The 17,956-nt window shown below is 39.8% G+C and overlaps 1 protein-coding gene across 6 annotated transcripts in view; it reads right to left on the bottom strand.

Moving 5' to 3' along the window:
* INSC (INSC spindle orientation adaptor protein) overlaps positions 1 to 17,956 on the bottom strand; it is a 125,397-nt gene that overhangs the window by 89,506 nt on the left and 17,935 nt on the right. For 2 of the 6 annotated variants that reach the window (XM_069016835.1, XM_069016841.1), the window contains exon 2: positions 1,251 to 1,344. The exons of 1 other annotated variant lie outside the window; for it this stretch is intronic. In XM_069016835.1, coding sequence (XP_068872936.1) covers positions 1,251 to 1,303 — 53 coding nt within the window. In that variant the 5' untranslated portion in view covers positions 1,304 to 1,344. Of the gene's footprint in view, positions 1 to 1,250; positions 1,345 to 17,956 lie in introns of those variants that run through there. 3 more of the 6 variants (XM_069016837.1, XM_069016840.1, XM_069016838.1) reach the window with 3 other exon arrangements.

Here is a 17,956-nt window from a genome sequence, read left to right as displayed (position 1 = left end):
CATGGCAGAGCTTTGCTTCCCCAAACACTGCACACCTGTGACTTGCAGGCACTTTCCTTTTCTAGAAGTCACCAGCCTACGAAATTCAGTGCTTTTCTATTCTGTGCTGCTGTTACCTCTAAGTGCATTATTCCTACTCCACATTTCCAATTGCTGGCATGGAGAGACTCATGGTTATTTCCTCATTTATGTACTGGCAAACAAATCTTGCCATCATCAGCACGGATCAGCCTTTGGCCACCCATAGGACCTGTTCCCTTGGCTCTCTTTCCAGCTGGTTTTCTACAACTATAAGTCTTAACTAACTCATCGTTCTTGGCATACCTCTATATAGTGTTTATTCCAGAAGAGAATGTATTTATATGGTTTTACTCTGACTGTGAGTTTAATGGCATTATCAAAGTGTCTGCTGGAAGACCAAGGTAAGGAAAGGTAGAGAAATATCAAATTATTAATGAAGAAAAGCATCATATTTTGAGATTGTATGTCAGCAGCCAGTTAATTACAATAAAAAATTGCAGTCTGACCTGAAGAAAGAAGACTAGGGAAAAAACTGAAATGTAAATCCATTTTATTTCTGATTTTATTCCTGCATTCAGCAGGCCTCACCCTCTTTCCTCCTCCTCCTCCTAAACAAAACAAAACAAACCCAGTTGGGCCACATAATGACTGCAGGTTATTGTAGTCTTTTTCTTTTCATGGCACCTCTGTTATGCTATAAGCAAAGCTACACTACACAGAGACAGCTACTAGATGGCAACCAACAGATAGATTTTTTTTAAATCTGTTGATTAGCAGAGTCACCAGTGTCTCCACTCCCAACAGGACACCACAGACCGGAGAATTTATATCATAACCTTCATATAATTACCATACCTACACCAGAACAAAGTCAACCACACTAAATAATTTACATTTGTAACTTTCAGCAGTCTTCCCAGAGTGCAGAGGGTTCCAGTCATTTCCATCATGACTAAGAACCAGTCCAGTCACTACGGTCACATTTCCACTGCAAACATGGTCATCCATTTAAAACGATGGCTGCAGAAACACTGCCATGATTTACCAGACTCCAGGTATACAAAAAGACATTTATCTCAAATTTCATTCTCCAAATTCTGTAGGAATATTACCTAATACTGAGTTGAAAAGTGAGCTTTTAAGAATCTTCAGAGCCTCAAAGGAAAGTGCAGCTGCAGCCTCAGAAGCATTTAATCACTCAAATCTGGATAATAGAGTGCACCACTTACCGCTGAACTGGTAAGGAAAGGGAATCTAAGTGGTCCTCGCCCTTAAAAGCCATATTTATCCAGTTCTTATGTGCACTTCTCCATAGGCTGGAATCTAGAAAAAAAACAGCCATTTAGTAAACCTAGGGAAACTCAGGCATCTTCACCCCAGGCTGGCACGGCATTGTCTTGCTCTTCTGTGGAGAGAACTCATTAAAACAATTAAAAAGGCTCCTTTTCCACAGGTACCCCACAACTCCAGCAGATAACCAAGGCCACTAAGTACATTTTACAGCATAAACAGTGTAGGTTTTGCATAAGCTGGAAGATCCTGGACTACTGAACAAGTCAAAACCATCTGGGTTTAACATTTCTGAGTTAGCATTGAGGTATTACTTAGCCTCATTTATTTTGTATTAACTAGAATGCTAGAGAAAATGTATTATTATAATAATTCTTCATGTTATTGTGAGAAAGATAGCAAGTGAAGTCCCTTCCAACCTTACTTATTCTGTGATATGATTTCAGGATTGTTAAGTACTTCATTTACAGAAAGGTCCTTGATGTCTTAAGTTACTGAAGTATTTGACCGTTCCGTGTTAAACAATTTCCTTTTATATCCATTTTAAATGCTGCACACATCTTTCTCCTGTAATGTTTTTCCTCTACTCCTAGTGACCAAGAGATGTATCCAAACATTATTGTACTAGAGAGGGACAAGAGAGGAGAAGAAAGACACCTCATTTTCACAAAAGGAAGGGTGCTCTTCTTTTAATTAACCTCACCTTATATTACGCCATTACCTACTACAGATCAATCTGGTATATTCACATCAAAAATCATAGAGGATTTATTCTACCAAAAAAGGTGAAGTCCTTTTCACTCACACACAAGACTAGAAGAAAACTAAGGTGAAATACTTGAAGGAAAAGATTAATCCATGACTCAGGAAGAACATGGAGGAAATGAATTTGTTTGGACAAGGAGATAGGAACAGTGGGAAAATTATGCTTTCTTAGATGTGAAGAAAAAACTGGTTCAATGGATCTCACTCCTAGAGAAAATACTTTACACAGGAAATTACTGTTGTTTATGTCACCAACTGAGGCAGAGTGTCTTTGATGTGGCTGCTTGTGAAATTCTGCTATTTGATTATTGGCTGCATTGTGCAAGCTGAGTCAGCCAGCATTCAAGATATTTGCCACCCCAAATTGCTCTTAATTGACACAGAGTGGTCCTCAGCGCCTTTCATAGCAAACTGATCTCATTACTAATGCATGGCCTTGTTTTTTCCCCAAGATCTCACAAACATGCCCTGAGTACATAAAAGTATTACAACCAACGTAATGGGTTCACATGTCCTGTCCACTGTTAGCAGCAGATTGCTTTGGTGATGGTGTCACCCCGTGTTCCTCCCTACCCCCCAGGTTTTCCTGGAAATAACAAACTCGATATAATCCTTCTTTAGATGTATGGACTAAGAAGATTGAAATATAGGAAAAGAATCTGTTAAAAAATACGTTAAAAAATAGTTTAATTGTTACTGAAATCTCTGGTTTAAAAAGATGGCAGATAGTTCATAGGCATTGACTGAAGATTCACATACCCAAGTATGAAAATATTAGCATGTATTCTTCTGCTCCTGTGACACACCAAGATGTGAAAAACAAGCTTATTTTGGGGGGCAGGGGGAATTTAAAGCATTTAGTGTATGATATACAGATTTCACTAACAAATGGAATAAATCAGCTATCTTCATTTCCACTAGTAGAATTTGTCTTTAATAAAAGGCATTTAAGATTACCAGATAAAAGTCATATAATCACATTTACTGGAAACAGCCAAATATCACGATAATCACTGTCTTCATATTCTTAAAGCTGAATATGTCTGCATAAAATCTTAATCTCCAAAATGAAGCTTCCCCTTCTAAATCTTATCATTTAAAGGACCCCAAAACCCAACATTTCAGCCTGCAGAAGTACAGATTTCATGGACACTAGCTATGTGTTTCTGCTCAGCATGAGACCTGGATTTACCTTCTCATGCTACCAACACTAAATCAAAGGTTTTCCTCTGGCAAGCCAAAGCTACTTCACCATTAGCTCAGCCTACTACCAATTTCTACACATACAAATCAAAGCACCTTCTTGTACTCCATTACTTGTGATCAGTGACATAATGTACACAGACATAAATTAGATTATTGCATGTCCTTGTTCCCCATAAATTAGAAACCTGACAAAAATGCAAGTTTTTATATGCTGTCTTCCCACAAAACACACTTTTATATTATGTCTGAGAGCCTTTAAAAACATTATCAACTCCTACTTAGAGGTTACTTATTCTTCAGGAACAATAACATAATGCCACAACAATATCTTAACCAAACTGTCTGGCTCGAGACTATGATTAGATATTAGCTCAAATCTTTAATCCCAAATTAATGTTGGCAGTGTGAGGAAATGCTCTCCCCAGGCACCTGGCAGTCTGCCAGAGGATCCACTGTACCCCCAGGGTCACAAGAGAGGTTGAAACACCAGTGAAATATGGTACAGGCTTCTGGTGCTTCTTGGAACAGCCCCTCTACCTGCTGGGCAATTACAACATCCCATGACAGATATTGTTCAGTTTCCAGTGTTCTCATTCCTCTTTCCAGGTAAGACCAAGACAACTGCACTTTCTAGTAAAGACTGGGAGAGAGCTGATGAGTCCTCCTATTTAGTTGATTCTGCTTTTTATTTGTGTCCACAGCACAGTGAGGAGCTCTAGTCAGCACTCCTAAAAGCCAAGTCCTCTACTCTAGCTGACTATGGAGATGTTACTCACACACTCACTCACTCACTTTTATTAAGTATATACATAATAATAGGTAACATCAGTAGAGTTCTGTAAGAGAGTCTAATTTTTTTTTCCACTGGCTTCCATGACCAATGATTAGGCCCACAGCTGGTCAGAGATGTCTAGGTAAATTTGTACAAAAAAAACCAAAAAACCCACTGCTTCTAGTTTGCCATACTGGTAATTTTGGTAAAAACCTGAGTGACACACTGCCATAATAAAGTTGTATTCTTGGACTATTATGAGGCCTTTTATTTAACACCTTATATAGGGTTTTACATCTGCACATAGGTTTGTATCACAATGTAAAGGCTGACTTATCATTTGTTTGACTCCTTTGGTAGGTAGCAGTGCATGCATGTGGAGCTACACATATTCAAGGCAGCAGGCTCTGTGCCCTGCATTTTTCTCTTTGTCATGTCAACAGTGAATTAGGTTTTGAGATGTTATTTCCTCATGGAGGAGATGTAGATAAGCAGAGCACAAACCACATTTCAATCCCATCCAAGACAGTCAGCCAAAAGTTTTTTCAGAGAACGGGAGCTCAGAAGAGAATAATGCATCACACCTGAAAGAGCATGTAAGCTTTGCTCTCAGAAATCAGCAAAGTGTCACTAAAGGACGTGACTTTCATGGCCAGAAAAAACCCCAAAAACCACAAAAGCGGGAAGGGGAATCTTGCTCATAGACAGGCACCAGGCCTTGCCAGCAACTGACAGAGAACAAAAATCAGCTTAAAAAACTGTCCAACAGCCCACCTGTAAATTAAAGGAGAAGCCTCATCCCAACTTACACCAGGCTTGGCAGCACGGGAGAAACCTGTGCAACACCTCATTAGCAGAGTGGTGCAGCTGGCAGCTGTTATCCCACTCTTCCACATCAAACTCCTCTGGCCTTACAAGAACTCCCTGCTGGGAGCCTCCTGTTGGCACCAGCCTGTTTAGCGATGGAGAGCAGCTTCTACACTGCCAGATGGCTTTTTAGCACCCTGCAAAACCTGTTATTTCTGCTAGGAAAACAAACTGTATCTTGTAAAATCTCCCAGTTTAAATTTCTTCTCCATCATTCAGTGTGTTTAGCTTATATTTAACAAGCTAGACATTAGGAGGGTTCTAGCATAAGGATTCTTTTAGGAATAACATCCATGCCCAAAAGTATCATGCTAACAAGCATGTTTTTCAGGTGAACTCAATGTGACTCATTTCCTTCTACTACTGATAGCCCTAAAGTTCTCTATCACAAAATTATATCCTTAATAAATAAGCCCTGAAACTTCACACAATTAAATTCAAATTTTTGAGCTCATTCATGTCACATATGTTCACCCTTGGAAAGGCTCAAATCAAAAGTCAAATCTGTGAACTTTCACCAGGCCCTTTCTAACCCCTAACATCATAATTTCAACACTAATCATATCTTAAAATAAGGTCAAAAAAGAGCATCATTTCTCTTTCAGAAAGAGATAGAAATCCACACATCTAGCCTCTGATTATTAATAATCATCTGAATTAGAAGAGCATGTTACCTGTAAGCAATATGGTTAACCTGAGAATAAGAAGTTATTAGCTAGAAGTCATTTCAGACCAGATATCACTTGATTAATATGAACAGTTCCTGTCTGTACTAAAGTACAGTCTCTTTTCTGCCAAACAGTGCCTGCCCTTATTTTACAATTCTGGGAGTCTGGGAATCATTAGTTATTATTCTCCTATACGCAGAATAACTGTTAATGGAATGCCACAAATCAAATTAAGAGCAAAATTCTGACAGCATGTATGTGAGAGGTCAGAAAGTAAATACATACATTCTGTCCTTCAGCAACACATCCAGCCCATCAGAAGTTTTTCCACACCAACCCTTTAAGAACTCAAGATCCTGTGTCATTCTGCTTTATAAGAGGCTTATATAGACATGAATTAATTACAATAGTAAGAGCCAACTCAAAATTAAGCTGGGTGTCACAAATCTAAGAAACCATAAAACCAGGAGCAAAAATAATGAAGAGCCCTTCAAATGATGCATTAAAATGGGTTGTATCAGCATGGGATCATATACACAGATCTATGGACCACACTCCTAGAATGCAAAATTAAAACTAGGAGGGAGAGGTGGGAAAAGGCACTGCCTGTGGCATTCATTCATGGCAGCTGCTCTTGCAGAACCAATAATCAGAGAAAGTACTGCTGAACAGTTTATGCCTTACACTTCAAGTACAATCTGAAGCATAAATCCAGTTTCAGTCAAAGAGGGGTTTTATTTTTATTGCATATTTCTTCCTCTCTTTTCTCTCTGCTTTCTGCAGAGAGAGGATCTCATTTTACATGAGCCTCTGTCTTTGAAAATATTCCTTTTAATATATCATAGAACACTTTGTTTTGGAAGGAACCATAAAGATCATCTAGTTCCAACACCCTGGGTTTGAGTAAGGTTACCTTCCACAAGATCAGGTTGCCCAAATCCTCATCCAAGTGGTCCTTGAATATATACACATATAAAAAACATATATAATTTTTTTATTGGCATCTATTTAAATATTTTCTTGCATTCACTTATATTTTCATAATTGTAAAAAATATGTCTTATTATATATTCATTATAAAGTTCTATTAAATTAAATATTTTTAAAGTATAAATTTTAATATATATGGAGGTTTGGAGAGTGTATATATATGTATACACACACATACATCTAATGTAGTTTTTCATGCAAATTGGTTTGTGCTATTTCTTTTTTCTTCTGGATATTTCCCATTTTAGCCTTGTTTTACATAACTGTACCTTGGAAATATCCAGGAGGATGGAGAGGGAGAAAAAAAAAAATCTACCTTAGTCAAATAGGCCATCCTGAAAATTACAGACAAGGAACATTATTGTGTAAATCCTTCACAGTGGAAGAAAAAAAACCAAAGAAATCTGAAGTCAGTACCATTCCTCTGCTTACAGAGTTCAATTCCTTAATTCCTTTCCTGGTTTTAAAGCCCTCCTTCAACACAAAGAAAAAATTGTTTATGATCACCACAAGGCATAATCCTGCTTTGAAAGCAAGATCTATTGGATTGCTCCTTCCACATCTTTTTTTAGATAGTGGATCATATGAAATGCACTAAGTAGAATATATGCAATGCAACTAGAATTCTGATGGCATCAGGGGAAAAACATAGACACATTTATCTAGGTAACCCAGCTTTCTCCAAGATTAGGAATGGAGATCAATAATCACATGAACTACAGTAAGTCCTTTTGCCAAGGCATGGGTTTTCTTACAATGCATCTTTAGCAAATTTTCCCATTTAAATCCAAAATATCCAGAAAAATCGAGTTTCCATCATCATGGACTACATTATGAAAAGATTTAAAATAAGGAGATAAAGAATGGCACAACAGATTTGATGACTTCTTTTCATCCATTCCCCCTCAAAATCATTTCAGGCAGCAGGCCACTGGAACAGCCACTTGGCATCTTTTGGTTTTTTGTTAATCTTATCAAAGTCTTTAAAATCTCCCCTTCTGAAAGGAGCACACCAATTTCTATAGCTGGCACTATTGTGGTCTGATTAGTGGTCACCTTTCTAGCAATTAGCATTTTAGAGGCAGTTTCACTGGAAAAGAATTTACTTTTGAGGTCCAGGAACTGAGTAATAAGTGTCAGGTTGGTGCACTCCAGAGCTATATTTTACCTTTTATTCGGTGCAGAATAATCACCATATATAAATGTTTATTGGTTCTCAGAGCAGCAGTAATGCAAGCTGCTACCACGTCATTCTGAGGGGTACAACTCCTAGGTTTTTACACTTCCCTTACTTTCACACAGACAGCACAGGGCTTTCCTATTCCCCTAACCCAAAGAGCCAGTTTGACATCACCTGCACTGACACCAGTCTTGATTCAAAGATGCACAACAGGGGCAACCCTGTTCCTGGTCACAGCCTCTTCTGTTCAACTATATTACTAGAGGAACAGATAAAACAGGCTTTCAGCACCTGGTTTGCAGACCAGCTCTCTTCACTGTGGGTTGCCCTCAGCCATGGCAGTGCCTGCACCTGTGGCCAGTGCATGGTATTAGGGCTTCCTTTTCCAAGGTGCCCAGCTGCCACCAGGCTGAGCAACTTCACTCCAGCCCCTCCTTTTTCTCCCCCCACCCCTGTCCCCAAGACTAGACACAAAGCAGCAATCAAGGGCATGCCAGCTGTAAATTCAGCACCTCACAGCCATGGTTCTGAGGGCCCCCAGCTTCCCTGTGATGGGAGCCCCCAGCTGGGGCTGGCTCCCCCACGCATCCCCTAACACAGAATGGTTTGGGTTGGAAGGGACCTTAAAGATCATCTCGTTCCAACCTCCTGCCATAGGCAGGGACACCTTCCACTAGACCAGGTTGCTCACAGCCCCTTCCAATGTGGTCTTGATCATTTCCAGGGATGGAACATCCACAACTCTGGGCAACCTGTGCCAGTGCCTCACCACCCTCACAGTAAAGAATTTTTTCCCGATATTTAATCTAAACTTGTTCTCAGTTTAAAACCATCGTCTCTTCGCCTATTACAGTGTGCCTTTATAGAAAGTTGATCTCCAGCTCTCTTTTAGGCCCCCTTCCAGTACTGGAAGGCTGCTCTAACACTCCCCAGAGTCTTCTCTTCTCCAGGCTGAACAGTCCCAATTCTCTCAGCCTCTCCTAATAGGAAAGGTGTTCCATCCCTCTAATAGTCTTCATGGTCTTCCTCCGGATTCACTCCAGCAAGTCTGAATCCTTCCAGTGCTGGGGACCCCAGTGTGTTATTAGAGGTCAGAGGTCTGTGTTGACAATAAATTAACTCAAATTAGATTGCCCTGTTTTGGTCTCATTTACCCCAACACCATAGCCAGGATTTCATCTTGCCTCCATGTAAAGAGATCAAAAATAAAAGGGCTGTTCTTTCAACCAGCCACTGTGTAGGGCACAAGGAAAATGGGAGATTTTTGCACCTTAGATTGAACAAACATAGAAGTGCAGATTGTGCTGCTCAGAAGAAATGCCTACAGATTATCACAATTTTCTGATATTAATTAACATGACTCTTCCAAGCGTAATGAAATTGGAGCTAAGATTCATTATTTCCCCTACAAACATGCAAAAATTCCAAAAGGATCTTAACCTGAAAAGAGATAAAGGAAAGTCCTTTCCCTATTGAGGAATAAAGAAAAATAATTATGTGACTTACCCAAAGTTAAACATGATGCAAGTACAAACTGAAACAAAGTATTCTAGTGTTCAATACTGTAAACAAGTACATAGAGAAGATAATGCTGTATTTAAGCACTTCAAAGGGAAAAGAATGGAGACCTACACAAATAACTCACTGCAAGGAAATATGACAATATTTGCACATCTCTGTGTACAAACCATTACCTGTAATGAAAGGATTTTATCCTAATAGCCATTCCTGTTAGTCAGACAGGAAGTTTAAAAGACATCTTTATTTACCTTGATATTCCTCAAAAAGAAAAAAAAGAATCTGACATTTTAACAGAGAAGAGCAAAACAATATTATTAATTCAGGTCATAGCCCACACTAGCCAAGGCTGTATTGGACTAGCATCAGAAGGCATTACATGGCAAACAGTGGTGGTATTTTCACAGTATTTGCCAGTGGTGATTAAGTTCATCATTTTACCGAGTTAATATCAAATTGCTTTATTTGGGTCATAACTCTGAAAACCTTAAGATCAGCTTTAAACCAGTACAGATATACACACATTTATCAAAAAGCTAGCTGTTCTTGGCCTTCTGTGATTGTGTTATCTTTAGTCCTTAAACCACTTCTCTATTTGAATTGCTAATAAACTTCCTACTTCTTTTAATAAACTTCAGCATAATTTTTCACCTTTCTACAACATACTGGGGAAAAGAAAAACAAGGACATCAGAGTACTGAAAAGTTAGAAGGGAAGAAAGCAGAAGAGAGAGATCAGTTAGTGCCTGCTAATAAGATAACTCAGCAGAATGCAAGAGCAGGCAATCAAATTGGGCAACAAGCATACAAGATGGACCAACACACCAAAGAAAATGTAAAATACATGTGGTTGATCTATGTATTTGCAAAGATCCCAGCTCTCTTCATGCTCATTACAAGTTCTACCTTCAAGCCTGCCTTTTCAAGATAGACACAGCAAATTCAGTAGACAAACTTCCTGAAAGCTGGAAAAAAGTTAGAGTATGTTGTGAAATTACCTATTCACTAAAAAATAAGAATATTGAGCCTACAGCAAAATTTGAGTATAGTTTTATTTCTTGCTTTTTCCTTTAATTAACTCCAATTAACACTTCCAGACAGCCTGTCAGTAAACTATGCTGCCTAGTCATTATAATTCTACACAGAGAACAAGTAATAAAGCAGCAGTGGGCTTTTTTCTGTTTGTAAGGAGAAAATACTTCATTTATAATTTTGAACCACTGCCAAAGAGTATCCAATCACCAGACATTTTCTTCTTCCTCTGCCCTTCGCATAAAAAATGTGGAGGAGCCAAAAAGCTGTAACAACATCACAGACACAGAATCCTCAGCAGGGCTAGAGGCAAAACTGCTCTGCAGGGTTATTCCCATATTCAGTGTCTCAGGGGTGGGTGTAACATGAGCAGAGCACATCCAGAAACTCCAAGCAAGCCTAAAGGCTTGGGGGGGACTTTCCAGCCTGCTCACATTACTTCTGCACCAGAGATCAAGTTGGGTGTGGGAGCAGAAAGTGCAAATCCTACTTCAAGTCAACGAGCTGCACTCAGTCTGTGCACTCTGAGCACCCCTGAGTGTCTGGCTGCAGAGCTATGGAAGGGGAAACAAAGAAAGTTTAGGTGGTATTACCTGATGGAATGGCAGCTTTTGTTAGGGCCACAGAATATCCTGAGTTGGAAGGGACCCCAAGGATTATCAAAAGTCCAACTCTTGGCCCTCCACAGGACAATCCCCAAGAGTCACACCATGTGCCAAGAGTATTGTCCAAATTTTTCTTGAACTCTGGCAGGTTTGGTTCTGCAACTACCTCCCTGAGGAGCCTGTTCCAGTGCCCAACCACCCTCTGGGTGAAGAACCTTTTCCTGATATCCAACCTAAATCTCCCCTAACACAACTTCAGGCCATTCCCTTGCATCCTGCCAGTGGTCACCAGAGAAGAGATCAGTGCCTGTCCCTCCTCTTCCCCTCATGAGGAAGCTGTAGACTATGATGAGGTCCACAGAATCATTGAATATGATGAATTGCAAGGGACCATCAGGATCATCAAGTCCAACTTTTGGCCCTGCACAGGTCAGCTTTCTTTGGAACTTTTTGAGTTTGGGGTTTGTTTTTTTTTGTTTTTGTTTTTTTTTTGTTTGTTTTTTGTTTTCTTTTTGGTTTTTTTTTCTGTTTTTTTTTTGTTGATGTTGTTGCTGGTTTTGTTTTTTTTTATCTTTCCCCCCTACTCAATTTACAGGCTGAAATTTTAGTATGGAAGGGCCAAGGCAGAGAGCACAGGCAAAATAATAAGGAAAAATATAAGGAGAGGAGTACTGTTTGGTGGGAAATAAAGTTCAGATGTTGATGTGTGTGAACAGCTATGCCACACCTGAAAATATTGTAGCCCAGGAGGGACCTGTGCAGTTTCAATTAAAAAGTACTATGTGTCGCAGTATTTTTAATTACTATACCCCCAAATTTGGCAGGCATACAAGTCACAGCCTGTATCTTCTTATGCATCTGGTAATTCCCAGATATGCAGCAAACTACAGGAGTCCAACTACTTCACATCTATCAGCTGATGTTCAGTAACCCATTATGCAAGGAACTGGCACACAAGTTCTGAGTACACAATGAACTGCTACACAGTCTGTTCCAGGATGGCTACATTGTTTGTTCTCATGATTTTCTAAAAATTGATATGGGAAGAAAAGTAAAATTATCTTTTAACTTATACAAGTCTCCTTGCAGAACAGGGCTAGTGTTTTGATAAATATTTCCTATCATTATCATGAGGTTGTAACAGTTTGTGATGGCACAAGTAGAGACACATACATCAGAATTAGTTGGAAGAAAAGGTCCCAACGCCTAGATTTTGCTATTAGAAGCCAAATTCAGTGAATTTCTAATCATTAGGCTTAGGAGTGCTCAGATTCCAGGTTTATTTTTCCTCCCTATAGAAAAAAACCCCATAATTTTAGGTTGAGCTTTGCAGTTATTTATGACTATGCCACAGAACTTTGTTTCCCTGCAAATCAAAGAGAGACACACTAGACCCACATTTGGAAAGAAGTCTGTTCACTCCTTTCCAATGCAAGTCTCTGCACTATTAACCCTCCAGACATGTGAGACTGGTAAGAATAAACAAGTGTAAAAGTTCTCCATGAACTTCCATTTCCAGAAATTTGGCATTGACCAATGGCATTGACCATTCAGTTGCAAATGCACCAAAACTTGGAAGTCACACTGCTGATCCACTGCCCCAAAAATTTCAGTCTTCTGACCTGTTTCTGTTGTTACCTGTGATATGTGGGCTGTGGAGCAGCCCATCTCCCATTTGCAAGAGCAGCTGAGAAAACCCAAAATCTCTCCAGAGAGCTCATTTCACTATTACAATACCAGCATTTTCCATCTACCACTTCTAGAGATAGTTCCATGATCAAGAGTTTCCTTCATCTCCATTTTCCACGATCAGCCTCAGAAAGCTCTGCCAATCTTGAAACACACATCCATTTCCCAGTATTTCCAGTGTAACCTAAGGCAATAATTGGCCTCAGCAAGAAAACAGACACATTCCTAACCCCTCAGGGTGACAGAGTGTACATTCCACCTGCTAATGTGGCTGTCATTATTTTCAGTGTGCCTAAGTTTAGAGACGCTATCAACAATCCAGCCCTCACATCAGCTGGATCCAAGGAACTGCCTGTGCCAATTACACTTACAATATACCAGGAAATATCTGAGGGTCAGGCATGTCAAATACCTGGCTAGGTATTGCCAATGCCTACCCACTGATGTGCCAGTTCCTTGGCATCCAACTGGAAGGATCTGCCACCTGAGCAGTCAGGCACAGTCTGCCCCAAAAGCAGGACAGAATGCACACAGAACTCTTTTTTTTAGATTCATGTTATCTGGACAAGACTCAGAGCAGAGGTTTCAGGGAAATAGCCCTCTCTCAGTCAGTGCTCAGGTGAAAGAACAGGATCCTGAAGCCACATATCATCTATACTAATTACCACAACTTGAATGTCACATAGGTAATTTGAAGCTCATGTGCATGGTCCAGCTTTCCTACCTACTGTCAGTACAAACCTCAGTGAGAAAACTGTCCCCAAAAGCACAGTCAGCACTCGTACAGCAGACCCAAAACCTGAAATATATTTATTTATTTAAAGATAGAGTGACCAGCAACATGTACATGCAAGGAAAACAGTGACATCCTTAAATTGAAGGAAAAAAATTTAAATTACTGCAGTGGTAAATGTAAATCAGTTCTGAGACCCAGCCACCTAAATGTCCATTAAGATATCAAAAAGCAGATTCTTCTTTTAATTTAATAGTCTTCTAAAAGAGAACCCAAGAAAATGTTAGGCATTACTCATGGTAGAACTACAGGACAGAGCTTTCGACTCATGACTCATCCAATAAAAGGGAAAGCAGTTCATAAGCAAATTCTGAAAAGTTTCAAAGCACAAGATGAATTTACCTTTAGAAAAAGGCATTTCAGTAAGATGGGGTAGAAAAAGAAATCAGTTACAGGAAACACAGGGCATTGGTTACATCCAGGGAATGAAAATACAGAAATCACCCTGCTTTTCACAGCAGGGTTTCTCACCATCCTCTCACAGCTACATAGAAACTTATTTAACCTCTCTCCATATTCTGAAGTGATAATGTTCCAAATTCCTCTACTCTCTTTAGTGCAATGACAGATTATGTCTGCAAAGGTGGGGGCTGGAGGTGCCTTTTTACATCCCTTGAACCTCAACTTGATTTTAAAGCATCATCCCAAATCTAATTCCAGGAATTGAAGACTTCATACATGTGAGCGTGAAATGCGTAAGGCACAAAAATAGACTTTGGTAAAAATGTGAAATGGTTGAATCCTGACAGCAGGTGACTAAGAGGGGAATCCAGAAGGGAGTAAACATGGAAAAATAAATCAGGAAGTTGAACATCCTAGAGCCCCTAAAAAATTAGAAGAAGAAAACAGCAAAGTCAAAATTCAGACAGGCAATGCTTTTTTGTAGCACCTGCATCACTAGCTCCCACAAAGTCACTGACTCAGAAAATCACATAGCCACAGAATCATTGAGGTTGAAAGGACCCCAGCTTCAAAAGGGAAATTCTTATGGATAATACAAACTACCAAAGTTAAAGTTATTTACAATAATTTTTAAATTGTCATACCTCAAGACAATTGCTGCTTGTATTACATCCTCCCCTTAGGATGTCCTTAAAAGTTTGGCTTCTGATTGAACTTTTGAAGACCAACCTTTTCCAGGATAACAGAAAACTGGATGCAAGAAGTAGATAGGGTCAGGAGGAGTCAATGAGAGGAACAAATGCATTAAAGTTCCCAACAGCCCTGCCACTGACTTCAGCAGTAAAAGAACCCAAAAACTTATTGTACATTTAGGAGTTAAGATTGACTGGGACCTTTCTAAAATTACATGTACAAAATACCAGCTTCTGCAAATAATTATCAGGTCATATACCCATAAAAGTCAAGAAAATATATTTTATTACCTGCTCATCTTACTTATTCACACAGTGGAGCCAATATTAGTCAGCACAAGTAGCTGCTTGCAAGCAGGAAGGCTTCAATGATTAAGGAAGGGATGTAATTAAAATGAGGGAAATCCAAAACACAGTTATACCTACCAATCATGTCATCTAAATTGTACTATTTTATTCATTAAAAATAAAGCTTTGAAACAAAGATGCTATATTTTATGCAAGTTCTTGATTATCTTTCTTCCGAGGGAGCATGTAATTTACAAGAAAGAGGACTTAAAGCTTTAAGTGCCTCTGACTTAATTCAGCATTGCTGTATTGATGGTCCCATTTAGATGATTCCATTTTAGGCCCCTCTAACGCATTAAAGGCATGACTTACTCACATCCATTTGGCTAATGATCCCCTACTGCTCTAAAGTAAATGACAGCTATTTACAGTAAATTATTCAATTAGATAGAGGGAAGTGCAGTATTCATTTTATATTGTTTGACATGGCAAAACAGAAGTGTGCAAGAAGGCAGGTAGGGCATTTTAATCTTCCAGAATCAATTGTTTAATCCACAGCAGGAGAATAAATACACTCCACAATATTCGTCAGCATCAGATTTTTATTGTAAACATTCTGAGAGACTGAAGTGTTGCAACTCCAGTTAATATAATTCTGTCCACTTCAAAAGTAAGTCATCATACTATGCAAGGAATACCAGCATCTTATAGGACTGCTTTATTTTAGGCACAATTTCAAGGAGCACACAAAGTGACCATATGCTAGCAGGAGACCAAATTTCCATTTAAATAAAAGAAATAGGCATGAGCAATTCTGAATCCCATTTGCCTGTAATGGGATTTACACTACTAAGTGACTACCCCGCTCTCCAAAACAAGGACTCAATGTCCCAAGACATTTGAAGAGTGGGGTATTTTTAATTTATGAAATCCCAGGACAGGACAGCTCATCTACTCTCACAAATTAAGAGGGGGATTCAGAAGGATAATCAAATAAAGAACAAGTTGGGGCTAAAATAGAGCCCAGAAAAGGGGGGAACGGTTGCACTGCAATAACTCAGAGCTATAATTTGAGGATTTTTTCACACATTCATCTATTCTTCTCCAGGAGTTGAAGGGGGTGTGTGAGTACATACACATTACAATCACCACTGCACACACACTTGTCTGACCACTACACCTGGACAAAAAAAAAATTGTGACTTTGTTGTCCCCTGTCAAACCTTTGCCATATAAAAGAGAAAATAAAGGAGTGCTTCTCATTATTATAGGCAGGACCATGAAGTCCAAGGTGCAGGACAGGCCACCATGTGTGCTGAGCCTGCCAGTGACCATGCTTGTGCAGCTCTCAGGCCTCCCAGCATTTATCAGAGGCAAAGAAGGAAGAGGCAATTTGTCTAAGCCCTCGTGGCTAGCCCTAATTTTGGAGAATTTCTCTTATCCGCAAGCCCAGAAGACCTCAGAACAAGCGCCGAGCACCCCAAATAGAAGAACATTTTCTATGGCTAACCTGCCAACACATTTAATTTTCTACAGGCAGAGGGCCAAGTTCAGCAAGCACAGCTCCTGCTAAGCTTAATGGGAGCTGCAGTTGCCTGTGCCAGCCAGTGAAGGTTTGCTGGGGGACTGCAAGGAGCACGCTACAGAAAACACAACTGCTGCCAGTATCTCTATTCAGAGGCAGCATTTCAATGGACTACTCTTTTTTCCCCCCCCGATTTTATTCAATTCTTCTAAAGCAGCTGGCACAATGAAACCCTTCCTACTCTTAGCATGTATTAACTCACTTCCATGAGCAAGGAATCCAGGCTGGCTGCTTGCAGTGATGAATTTAGTCCAGAGACCAGCTTACCATAGCTAGGCTGTTATAAATTTTACAGTTATTTGGTGCCTTATAGCCAACAATGCTGGCCAGATTATTCAAAAGGCCTCCTACACACAACTCCTGAATTCCTAGGAAAGGCCTGCACATCCTATTTTCTGCAAATCAATTCTTATTGCTTATTTTCCTACCTACCTTCACCCTCTTATGAATTACTACGTTTTAGATTCTAGCTCTACCAGAACCAAACACATTAAGAAAATTTTAGTCAAGGTTCTCAATGGATCTAAGCTATGCCAATTTTCACTAGGCAAAGATTGCTCCACTATTATTTGCAGAAAGTCCCCTCCCCTTTAAATACTTTTCAGATGCTATAGCAATACAAGAGTAATAACAGTTCTAGACCTTAATAAGCAACACTCTGGTCTTTCAGTCCCTGGTGGCTACCACTGCTCAGCCCACACCCCTTCATACAATGTCTTCCTTGTTCACCCTCCTGCTCTCAGACTAAACATATCTGCTGACATTCCCTCTGGTGCACAAGGAAGTGGCTTGGACTTAAATCCTTTAAACCTGTGATGACCCTCTGAAACATTCCACAGTTAATTTCCACTGAAAAATCACCTGCCTGAAAGGCACTGAAATAGACTGCAAGCCAATCCTTCATCTAGTAGTTAAGAAGAGTGAAAACACTGTGTGGCACTTGAAATCACACAGGAAGACGAAATTATCAAAAGGAAATCTAAAAAAATCACAGATGACAAAATGCAAGGACAACATGAACCTGGATCCACATTTTTAATAATTTAATTCACCAGAATAGACTTCTCTCCACCAAATAGAGAACACTTATATTTTTCTAGTTCCAAAATCCCCCCGACAGCCAAATAGGAAAGCTCAGAGGAACTGAGACATTCAAGGTACATTGCCCGTAAAATTGCTACACATCAAAACACCCCCAAGCAGTATTGAGTGTTCAAAATTTCTGCTCAGCTGCTCAGATTCTGAGCAGTTGCTCAGAATATGCTGCTTGGAGTAGCAAAATTTAGAAGACACTGAAGTGGAGGAGGCAGGGGGAGCCAATGTTGCAGCTGAGTTTTCCCTCAGCTCTTCACAGAGAAATCTTCCCTTCCCCTGGGCCAGGCTGTAGTGGGCCACTCCCACCAGCAGTGACAACACGGCCAAGTTGGCCTGATAATGTGGACATACTGCTGCCAAGAAAATACAGGAGCAACGATTGGAAGGAATGATTCGGCCTAGGATGAGTCACTTGACATCATCTCCTCTCAGATGGTGCAGGCAGGAATGTTGATGCTCACAGCTCCTGTCCTCAGCCCCACTTACTGCCAGTCCCTGC

Source organism: Aphelocoma coerulescens, chromosome 5 (assembly GCF_041296385.1).
Source record: "Aphelocoma coerulescens isolate FSJ_1873_10779 chromosome 5, UR_Acoe_1.0, whole genome shotgun sequence".
NCBI classification, from domain to species: Eukaryota; Metazoa; Chordata; class Aves; order Passeriformes; family Corvidae; genus Aphelocoma; species Aphelocoma coerulescens.
The sequence above is the reverse complement of the archived record's forward strand: the minus strand, read 5'-3'. Positions and strand labels throughout refer to the sequence as shown.